Source organism: Nuphar pumila, chromosome 4 (genome assembly GCF_984573655.1).
Source record: "Nuphar pumila chromosome 4, dmNupPumi1.hap1.1, whole genome shotgun sequence".
Lineage (NCBI taxonomy): Eukaryota > Viridiplantae > Streptophyta > Magnoliopsida > Nymphaeales > Nymphaeaceae > Nuphar > Nuphar pumila.
Window position 1 is genome coordinate 134,372,720 of NC_143252.1, and position 12,109 is coordinate 134,384,828.

General features: G+C 36.3%; 1 protein-coding gene across 2 annotated transcripts in view; it reads right to left on the reverse strand.

Moving 5' to 3' along the window:
- LOC149841150 (alternative NAD(P)H-ubiquinone oxidoreductase C1, chloroplastic/mitochondrial-like) overlaps positions 1–12,109 on the reverse strand; it is a 57,146-nt gene that overhangs the window by 5,036 nt on the left and 40,001 nt on the right. For both annotated transcript variants that reach the window (XM_090004680.1, XM_090004681.1), the window contains exons 2-6: positions 6,718–6,911; positions 5,948–6,043; positions 2,975–3,041; positions 2,708–2,891; positions 2,397–2,487 (exon numbers count right to left, since the gene is read on the reverse strand). In XM_090004680.1, the coding sequence (XP_089860806.1) occupies positions 2,397–2,487; positions 2,708–2,891; positions 2,975–3,041; positions 5,948–6,043; positions 6,718–6,911 (632 nt within the window). The remainder of the gene's footprint in view (positions 1–2,396; positions 2,488–2,707; positions 2,892–2,974; positions 3,042–5,947; positions 6,044–6,717; positions 6,912–12,109) is intronic.

The window sequence follows — 12,109 nt, forward strand, 5'->3', positions numbered from 1 at the left end:
TTTTTTATTTTTTTCGTGTACCCTGCACTGTGCCTGGTACCCGTACCCGTGTCGACGCGGGTACGGCAGCGCAAGCGCCGTGTCGCGGTAACATAGAATATAAATCAATATGAACACAGACTAATGTAACACAGGAAAAGATAGATCTCATGAACGACAGTATATGTGGATCACCATACTAAAAAGCCTAAATTGGAATTATACTTTCTGTTTGTATAACACAATTTTCCAAATATTTGAGGCCAATAACTGATTCAGAAGTATATCTTAACATGGATGGCCAACCATCAAGGCAAACTCCATGAAATAAAAAAGAAGAATATTGGGCTTCCAAGCATATCCAACAGAGACATGAGTTTAGGATTGTGGATCACCAAGTATTGAAAAACGTGGCAAACTGGGTACCATAGTTTCAAGAGAAAGACACCAGTACACTCAATACACTGCAGTCTCAGATCATCCAAATCTGAGAACCCTGTATCTAAGATTTCTAGTCCTTTTGATGGACTCTGCTGATATCTTCAAATACCACATCATACACAAGTGGACTTCCTTAGAATCTGGCAAATCAAGCAAGACCTTTTTGTTCTCATCTTAAATTGTTCAGTCAAGAAACTATCTTGCTTATAAGCCCCTGGATCACTTTACAACTAAAGGTTTCTTCAACAAATGATCTATTAAAGTCCTTCCAATAGTGGATCTATTTCAGAATATCAAAACGAGACAAAGCTAAATATATGTTTTGTGAAATGATTTAATAGATGTTCTTGCCATCTAAATGATTTACTTTGAAATATATTATATTTCAAATCACTTCCCAAAACCACCCAATGCCTGCAAAACTATGAAAATAACAGAAGATAAAGAAGGAACAGCCATTAATGTTTTTGCAAAAAAGTAAACTTATCCATCAATTTGTTAATACAGATATATGATATGTGACAAGGAGTTTTCATAAATTCAGTTTTCAGACCACAGGCAAGGTTTCATGAGTCACAATGACCTCAAATCCTTGATGTCCTGATCCAAGATACATCCACCACAGGCAATTTCTCCTTTTCACATAGAAATGAATCAAGCTGAATCTTCTCATATATTTCCAACGTATTTGAATATTTATTCCAATATGCATTCATTTCTTTGTAGCCACTTTAACCACCCTGCAGAAACAATCCATCATCTTCAAATGATTCCCCAGCTTTTCCCCTCGGTTCAGTGCAAGAGCCTAATAAAAGCTCCCTACGACCTGAACTTGTTGAAATTGAAACATCCATTTCAGACCAGGTGCAATGTTGACTTCTCATCCTCAAGGCATGCAGCAACTTCTAGCCAGATAGAAATCCTTCTTCAAATTAACGAGTCTGCCCCATATTCTTAAAACGAAAAGATCCGCAAGGAACAGCTTTGACCTGAAAGCACTTAAATAAGTCTTAGCCAGAGGTCTAACACTTCCTCTACGAGACTTCTGCAAAATGAAACACCATAGCCACCATCCTTGGACCACATTCTCCAAGCCTGCAGTTTCTCTCTATAGTCATTAGAATATGAAACCATTTTATACCACAATGGAAATACCAATACATTCTTCAACAGTTTTCCTCTTTCCTAATGATTCTCACAACTATCAACCTTGACACATACAAATCCAAGCTTTGGCAAGTTGCATTGATATGATCAATTTGTGTCAGAGAAATTTAATGAACAAAACAACATGCCAGAAAATGATGGGTCTAGGACATTCAACAATGCCACAAACCATGAATACCTATAGCTAGTGGTGTCAACGGGTCGGGTTTGGTTCAGACCCAGGTGAACCAGACCTGGCCCCGATTTTCGGATATGGTATTGGGTCCGGACCAGGGTTTAATCGGACCCACCATAAGAGAAACCATACCTGGACCCGATAAGAACTACATGAACTAGACCCAGGCCATACCCAGTAAAACCATATTTTTATCATTTTTACAATGAAAAATTGTGGGTCTTAATCGGAACTTGGGTCGGGCCCAGATCTGGCATAAAATTTTGCAAACTATACCCGGGTCCATGTATTAATCGGATCTTCGGGTCCGGACCTGGGTCTTAATCGGGTCTTCTTATTTATCACCATACCCGGACCCTGGTCCGGCTAAACTCGACCCGTTGACACCCCTACCTATAGCATACTCTCAAGAGGTTAAGACTATTAACAGTGAATCACAAATGATGAATTTTCTAACTTTTATCCTTCTTTCTATTTCTTTGTAGTTGTTACTTGTTAGACTCCTTGCAATTGTTTTACTCTAATAAAATGATTTCATTTTTCCCCAAAAAAAATTATAAAGGAAGGTAATTATGTTCTTTCTTTATCTAAAATGAAGGATACATCAAAATTAAAGCTGAGAAAAAATCCTTACATGTGCATCTTCCAACGATGAAAAAGGTAATGCAAACTCAGATGCGCCTGGCACATCCAATTTAGTTTGAGCTCCCAAAGCTAGAACCAACCTGGTTGTCCAGTTGAAAACATCAGTCATATGGTTCAGAATGAACAATGCCACAAGCAACTGAGAAAAGAAATCTGGAGTGAGCTTCCACACGCAGAGCTTTGTTAGTCCAGGACTAAATAAATAAGTTCCTTGAAAGAGGACATGGATGTGCAATAAGAACTAGAAGTAGCAAAAGTATATTGTGCAGAGTGTTGTACCTATTCAGCAGAAAAGCTTACCAGTCATATTCAACCACAATTCCACTTTCAAGATGCACTCTTCCACCACAGCGCAGTTGTGTTGGTCCATTAATGATAAATTTATCACAAGGGGTTACTTCTTTCACTCTATCTTGAAAAAACTGTACACTGGTGCTGAATAGTAACTCTGAGAAGCGAGGTGCTATTTCCCACTCATCAACTTCTGCACCCACAAGAATCAATATTTGCCAGAAATAAGCACATAACCGGTGAAACCCTAAGTTTCCTGGAACACTTCATTAATACCTCCTGTCAGAAGTTCATATAACAGTGGTTTGAAGACAAAACGATCTGATTGATCTACAAGAAGCACCTACATATTAACAAAAAGAAAAAAAATCAAACTTGGGAGTCTAAAATTTAGCCAATGCTTCAAAATGTTCAAAAATAACTAAGATATTAGTAGAAAGACTAGTAAATGAGATATTAATAAAAAGACAGACATCTTTTACAGTATACAATGAAACTTTAAAAATAACAATAAAACAACAATTGAAAAAAAGGCCCAGGTTCAAAAGTTAATATAAAATCGATGACATGATGCAAGAGATAAGTGACATTAACAAGAATGGATTGCATGAAACTGATACTAGCAAAAAAGGTCAGTAAAAGTCAACACACCTCTTGCTTTTGCAGATAAATCTGATGTGACCTTTTAACAGAACCTACCACTGCTGCACCAGAACATACCAATCTTATGATCAGGCTTGCTCTTGATGTCACCCTTAAACCCCAAACCTCCCTTTCCACAGAATACCCTATACCCAAGCCAAGCCTTTCCGATAGAACTTTGTCAATAACCTGAACCTACTTGCTTTACTGAAAATCATAGTCACCTATATCATTCAAGGAAATTTCTTGCCTAAGGTTTTTCTTGGAGTTTTTTTCTTCAAAAGTGGCTTTTCTCAGGAAAATCTTAGAAGTTTTAAAAATTGAAAAATATAAAAAATAATAATAAACATATGAAAATAATAACTTTACAATATTTTTTTTGCAATAATGTAAAGAATTTTTTTTAAAGGTCTCAAAACATAAAAAAGCAAAAATAGAAAAATAGGCTTAAAATATTTAAAAAGAATTTTTTTCAAAAATATTGTGATAAAATTGTGATACTTTAGATTCCAGCGATATTTTGAAAATATTGCAATATATTACCCATATTATCAGCATACCTTAAAATGTGAAATTATTGTGATATTTCCAAACTATTGGCAATATCCGTGACTGTTTCAAATAAAGTACCATGTTGATTGACTAGCCATCTCAGAAGGATTCAATGCATTACTTTGAAATGGCACATGCTCAGTAATTCCTTTATCTCTAAATAGGCATAATCAACTGCAACTGGATTTTCAAGGTGAAGTGGAAAGCTGATAACACCCTAGAGCGAGACAAGCCTCACATTATGGCTAAAGACCATAATCAACAAGAGGATGCAGATTATCCTGAGACATTCTGTCTGGTTATCAAGCCTATTAAAATTCGCAATTCTCTCAAAGGCTATCACCCAAGAATGGCTTATTCATCAACTAGATGTGCACAATGCATTTCTTCATAGTGACATGAATGAAGAGGTATTTATGCACCAAACCCTTGGCTTTGACAATCCACACAATCCTAAACATATTTCTGGTATGGGCCCAAACAAGCATGTGGAGCCTGGTTTCAGCAATATATTTCTTCTATTCTAGGGCTATGTTGGCTCCCATATGGATACACCTTTTTCATTCCAAAACTGCATGCACCGATGTGCCACCGTTTATGTGATGATTATGTGGATGATATTCTAGTCCTTGGCCATGTTTCATCCAAAACTCATAGCCCCATTCAACACCTCAATTTCTGTAAAAAATTATTGTTAACCACCAGCATCCCCATTGCTTCACTGAACAAGTGATGATTCCTCATATTGCTCCTTGGGTCCTCTTAGGATATAATTCATTGCTTCACACCTACTCTGGCCACTATATACCAACATGGACTCAAATATCTGGGAAAATGCCGTGCACAATTAACTAGCCAATAAAAGGATGAATGAGTACGTGAGTCATTTAAAAATTTAGCTAGAATATTATTTGATTCACATAGAATAGAGGGCATTAAGATCATCCAATCTCATCTTGTCTCAAGCACCATATTGAAAAGCAAGATAGAGAAGCATTCTCAAAACATATTAAAAACCTATCTTCCTTTGCATCCTTGTCCAGCCTGTGAATAATGAAAGGTATACCACCTCATTCTAGAAAAGTTTACAAGTCACTTTCCATTTCCCATGGATCAAACAAGCATGTGGTTAGGGTAAATTTTGGGGAAAGGAGGGGTGCATTGAATGGCATGAGAAGGCCATTCAACTTATGTGGAAACAATATATAAGACTCGTATATGCCCTAGAAAGGCAGATAACCACATCGTCAGCAGAAATTTAGTTCGTCGCAGCAGATAGCCACACTATCAGCAGAAATTTAGTTCACCTTCATCTCCTATTTTTGTTATTATGCAATAAACACATTGTTCTATTACTTCATTTCTATTTCATGATATGAGCAGTAAATCTTGAACCAATCATTGAAGCAATTAACAAAGGGGTATTGGCAGCACCATCCCAAGAACACTTGCATTGATAACAGGCAATCCTAACTAAAAATCTTTTGCGTATTCCAAAGTATAATTTTTCGATAAAAGATCAGATAATTAGACATATACACAAAGAAAATAATATCCTGTGCTCATGCATTATCAATATTTGAGCTCAGATGTCATGCTTGTGAGCTTTAGTTTAGCAGAATTGACACATTCAATAATAATGAGTGCTTAATTCATACAAATTCCTTCTGAATAAAGCAAAATGGAAAATTACTCCCAGAATCATATTTATACCTTATTTATATAAATTGTGATTTTTCTGCAAGTCCACAAAATCTACTATATCTAGAAACTGCAAGTTTTCCAATAAACAAATTCTAAGACTTACATGCAGATCCCAAAATGCAAGAGAACACTAGTATTGCCATATTATACCAGTTGGAACACCCAGAAGCAATGAGAAAAAAAGCATGAATAGGATGTAAACAAAAAGGATGCACGAGAAGAAGACCTGATAGCATGTAAACAATGTCATCAGCAGGTAAGAAGCATAAATAACAGCTACTATTGCTGGAAAACTATTTTATACTGCCCAGCAGATCTAGAGATCTGGACAAAAACTAGTAGAGTCGATACCTGGGGTTTCTTGTCAGGGGGCCATTCCAAAGATTCCAGTCTCAAAGCAGTGTATAGTCCTCCAAATCCCCCACCTAGTATGCATATTCGTGGGTTCTGTAGTACAGCATTGTAATTATGAGGATACAAATAGTGGGTCCCTGATCACTTTAAAAAAACCTTTTCATTATTCCAGGTACATATAAATTCCAGACGCAATCATTGTTTTGATCCTTGGCTAGATACCCATATTTGTATCAGTTGCCCATGGAACTCTGTATTATATTTCTACTACATGAAGATAATTACAAGTCAAACATCTACATAATGAACTGCTTTAAAAAGAAGACATATACATATGTACCTACACAGTACATGCTGCATACATAAAGATATATATGTATGTGTGTATATATATGGAAAAAGACTTTCAAAAATTGTTTGTACGTACAAATGACTTAGCAAATCCTTTTATTTTTTATTAAATCTGGCCCTGTAGATATGATTTACATGGTTTGTTTTGTGAGGAACGACATTTAGATTGCTAGATTCCAACAGGTGAGTGTGTTTTTCTGGCGATCCAAAAATCAACACCCAGAAATGCTTCAAATTTTCTTGACTCGTAAAAATGTTTTTTCATCAGAAAAAACATGTCCAAGGGTTGATTCCTAACAAATTGACCATGCTGCACACATCTATGATGTCAAATTGAGCCAAAACAACTTTCATCATGAGAACCCAACTAGATTGTACACAAACAATTGTAGCAAACATGTGTGTGTGTGTGTCACCTGTGTTTTGTGCCAACTAAATGATCTTGTGCTTGCTTCTCCTTCAAATGTTTGTCTTGTTCCTCCAAAGTCTTTGCCTACTGTAGATCCAATAGTGGAGAAGCATCCACTTGAAGATCTGGAACTTATCATAAAGCTGGATCCAAGTCCATTACGAGGCTTCATAAATATTTTTGTCAAGTAGTTTACACCCCCTGAAACAATGGATGCAGTAAGGCCTCCAGAAGTTCTTGATTTTATGGAGGTATATAAGGGACATTTTATATGGGACCAAAAAAAGAAAGTGTCAACATGGAAGAAATATACTCAAGTTGCAAAATGGGAAAAATTATCAATCAACAACATATATGCTTTAGCTTGATAACCCCACCTGATGTAAGTTCGATATCAATCTTCAATAGTTTATGCTTCATAACTTAGCCATAAAAATTAGCAACTGGAAAAATAAAGAGATCGTTGAAAAGAAAACAAAATACTCACAACTTGAGAATGATGATAAGAAATATCAAACGTATGGTTAGTTGTAGTGTCACATATTCTTGCAGTTTTCTAGACAAGGAAAAACTCATGATATTTAAAAAATCCTCTTTTTTATAAGCAAGCTAGAGACTAACCCACGATCCCTCGGTTATGATAGTGCGACCTAATCGTCCAGCTACCTCATTTGACCATGTTTCCCATGAAATATATTGATAAATAAAATATTTAAAATTAATAAAAATAAAATTACAATATAACTAAGGGTGAATAATGTCGGCGTGGGATGCCTTGTTTGTCGGGTTGTGCACATCACATGTGGCATGTTGTTTTGACAGTAGAGATATGTCACACGGACTCTTCTAAGAGGGTACCACACCCGTGTCGCACCCGCACCCAGGCGGGTGCGACACTTGGACACATCTTCCTTTGTGTTAGGAGTCAACCACACTGAGGTCCATTTTTATTGAAAAGTAGATTCAATCAACCCTAATCAAGTTCATTTCTATCTATATTATATATATATATAAATACATAAATGCACACAAATACACGTAGTGTTAACTTAAAACCGTTAAAAATTATATATATATATATATATCCTCCCCGCACCCAAGTTTTTTTAAAGTGCCGCACCCGTACCCGCACCTATGTGACATAGCAGTATATATATATATATATATATATATATATATAGAGAGAGAGAGAGAGAGAGAGAAAGAGAGAGCTCGTTTCTTTGGCAAAGAGATATTTTTTACAAATTTTATGATCACACATTTTGCAAGTCCTCTGGAAAAAGATTTTGGTCGGATCCATTACAAGAAAATGACACTTTTTTGGAGTTATGGTAGGCTGGTGCCATGGAAAGTATATACTTACTAGTGCAGCCTGGTGCAACACTGATGATTAACTGTACGTTGGTTTTGAAGCAACTGCATGGTACTGGCAATTCGGTTATTCCCATTTATCTCTATCTATTGGTGGGGAGGTATATGAAAGAGCGAATAAGTGGGTTGAGGCAAGGTTTTGAAACCCGTGACTTGGGACTCGACTTGTTCTTTATTGACTCGTGACTCGGCGGGTCAACTCGGTGACTCGGACCGGGTTTTGTTAACTTTTGATTTGACCTAATTACTAGTGACTAGTAAAAATCTATAAAGGTTTGTCATTTAAATTGTCATTACTAGTGACAAACAACAAAAAATATGACCTAGATCATCTTAACCACTTAGCATCTATCTAAAAAAATGCCTTCCCAGACATTGGAAATTATAGGAATATGCCCCTAATAAATCGCCTCAACATGTTCCCTATGAAGGATTTCCAAAAGTATAAGTACATTAAAGCATGTAATACAAGTAGGAATATAGATTATTTTGCAATTTGCAAGTCAATTGAATGAATAGCACTAGTTAATACAGAACACGGACCATGAATTGAATTTGGCCTTTTATGGATCATAAATCCTGAATCTGTGGTCTTTATCATCATCACAAACACCACAAAACAACATCGCCAAGCCTTATTGCATCTATATGAATTAGCCTTTAGAACATTGTCTTAAGACTCTTAACATAGATACCAGGGCTGATGAAATTTGAAATCATGAATATAATTGATAGATTTTAAGAGCATAACTTTGGGTAAAAACTAAAAAAAAAAGAATTTCAATCTTATATGTTTCCAATGAAGTTTTTTATTCATTCTAATGTTGTGTGTTTCTTAGCAAATATAATAAACACATCTGATAATTTTCATATGCACTAAATGTGAGATAATTTTCATATGCACTAATAAACACATCTGAAAAAAGAAAAAAGTGCCCAAAACTAGCCCGAGTCAGCCCGAGTTTTTGCAAAACGAGTTTACCTTGCTGGGTTGACTCATTGGAGGGCCGAGTCAGCCAAGTCACCGAGTTGACTCGGCGAGTTTTAAAACCTTGGGTTGAGGAATGGGCTCCAGAGCAACATGCCTAAGCCCCAACCAACCTTCTAGCAACTCGTCAAAAATTTGACCAATCAACATCGAATGTTGGATCCAATTTCTTCTAATATGATGGGTTACAAAACCGGGGAGGAATGATTCATATTAAAAAGGATTACTAATCAAAAACTCGTGCAAGAAGGCATCTCGGCTTATCTAGTCACTCTGGTGATCGAACCCATGTTTATTTAAGGTGAGGAAAAAGAAACTTTTTTTCCCATCTCTGTAGCTTTTCCAATGATAACATGAATAGCGTAAGCCAACGATACTTTCGGCTACTGGACTCATCATCTAGGGTGTAGTACTCCACTACTTTTCCTAACAACATGACATTTGTATTGCTCTCCCACAACCCTCTCTTATTAGGCTAGGCCAATTGGAAAGAATAACATATTCCCGGGAAAACTCCATTGTTGTGTTTTCATAGAATGTCATTAATTAGTTGGATGGAGCTATCACCCATCCAATGAGTAGCGGCAGAGAAAGCAAAAGCATGAAAAGGATGTGGATATGGACAAAGTCTCGGGCGCAACCAATAGTTATTTGAACTCCCTTCACTTGCCGAAGTGCATCTTGGATCTATTGATTATGTTACGGATGGAATCCCACTCATGGTAACCTGGTGGCATTGGGAGAAGCAATAGGCTTTATAATTGTGGGTCAATCCATTGGAGAACTAGGGACTCAACAAAAATTAATAACTTTTCATATCAGTGGAGTATTCATAGGATATGTATATATATATATATATATATATATATATATATATATATATATATTATGTGCAGTATTGTAATAGGTAATGCCCATCAAGGGAATTTTTGTCTTTTTACATGTGTAATTAGGTCTATCCAATAGGGACAGTTTTGTCATCTTTTTACGTTTTATATTTTTTGTCTTTTTCATATTTCATAGGGGCTCTATGGTCAAATGACCATAGTCATTGGGAGCAATCCCAACGGCTATAGTTATAGCAGTTGGGAGATCCCAATGGCCTTAAACCTTGTGCTTTTTGTGTATAAATAGGGACTATTTGTCCCTATTCAAGGTGAGGGTTTCCTTAAGCATTTTATCAATAAAAGTTTATACTTTTTACATTTGTGCTCTCTTGTATTAGCCCTTGTTGGCTTTTTGTATTTTCCCATAGAAGACTTGTGCATGTGCACTTTGTATTTGTGCTATTGTATGCCCTTAGTGGCTTTTGCTTCGCACTTTCACTCGTTTCATTACATGGTATAAGAGTCGAAGGACCTTGGAATAAGTTGTGTGTGGTGATCAAGGGATCGTGTGCTCATGAAGATTGTGGTGGACGTGTTCTTAGCCACTTTCATGTTTCTCTCTCTCTATTCTCACTCTACTCTTCTTTGTCTTTTGTTCATCTTCAACCGGGAGCAAGATGCTAAGATACATCTTTTCTTCTAGCTCAATGGTACTAACTACATGATGTGGGCTTTCGCAATGGAGAACCACCTCAAGGGAAAGAAGCTTTAGGGATATGTGATGGGCACTATTCCCAAGCCTCAACTAAAGCTCACCAAACTTGAAGGCACGAAAAAGCTCTTGAAGGAGATGATCAAACGAAGGCCATTAATGAGTATCAATCAAAAGTAAAAGATTGGGAGAGTAACCATGCCAAGATTCTTGCATTGTTTATGAACAATGTTGATATTAAAATATGTGCCAACATTGCTAAATTTAGGAAGGCAAATGAGGCATGATTTTTTATAAAAGACATGTATACACAAAAAGATCTTGCAAGACAATACTTCTTGCAAGAAAAGATTAAAACTACTAAGCAAAGGGACGCAAGTGTCCGTGACTACTTTAGTACCTTATCCCCTCTATGGGATGAGTTAGCGCTCCTAAAACCAAAGTGGATAGTCGCCAATAATGTAGAAATTAGGCATGAGCAAATGAAAAATGAACATGTTTTCCAATTTTTACATGGTCTACGCAAGGAATATGAACAAGTGAGAACATCCCTCCATAGAACTTCCCCATTGCCTCTAGAAGAAATTTTTGCCGATGTCAAGAATAAACCCGTCTTGGCACGACTAGAGAAAGGAATGAAGTGTTGTGGCAACAATGTAAGAACTTGCAAGCTTCCACACTTTGAGAAGCAAAACAACAATGAAGGATCAAGGAATATCGTTTGCCACTTATGTAATGAACTGGGTCAGATCAAACTGGCATGACCAAAACTTAAGAACAAAGTGGCTTCCGTTGGAGAATCCACACCTAAGAAGGAAGAATCAAGCAAAAATGGAAGAGATCTTAAAGATACAATTTATCAACTAACGGAGGCACTCCATCAATTCCTTAAAACATCATCTTGTACATCGAGTGCCGCCATTGCTTCTTCCTATCCTTAAAATATGTATTCTTGGATTCTTGACTCGGGAGCTTCCTTTCGTATGACTCTACATGAAAATGCCCTTTCTGATTTATGCACTCTCAAATTTATCTTACATTTCTACTATTGATGAGAGGACCTCTTTGAAAATCGAAAGTATTGAAACTTTAGATTCTAAAAACTCTCAAAAATTCTTTGTTCCAAAAATCAGAGTTGTTCCTAAATTAAACCTAAATCTTTTTTTTGTTTTACAATTTTTTTACCATGGATGTGAAATTTTCTTCTCATCTAAGGGTTGTTTCATGCAGGATCTCCAGTTCGAGAAGCGGATTGGGCAAGGTCAAAGAAGATGAGATCTTTACTACATGAATCTTTACTAAAAGGATGTAAATATTGAAACTTGGCATAAAAGACTTGGATATCTAAGTTTTTCAAAGATGTATCTTTTCTCCTTTGCGGAAACTTTTTGGAATGAAAAAGATAATGCTTGCAAAGATTGTATCTTTGAAAAAATGAAATTTATTCATTTTCCAGATAGAACTTTTATTTGTAAGAGACCTTTTGAGTTGGTGTATTCGA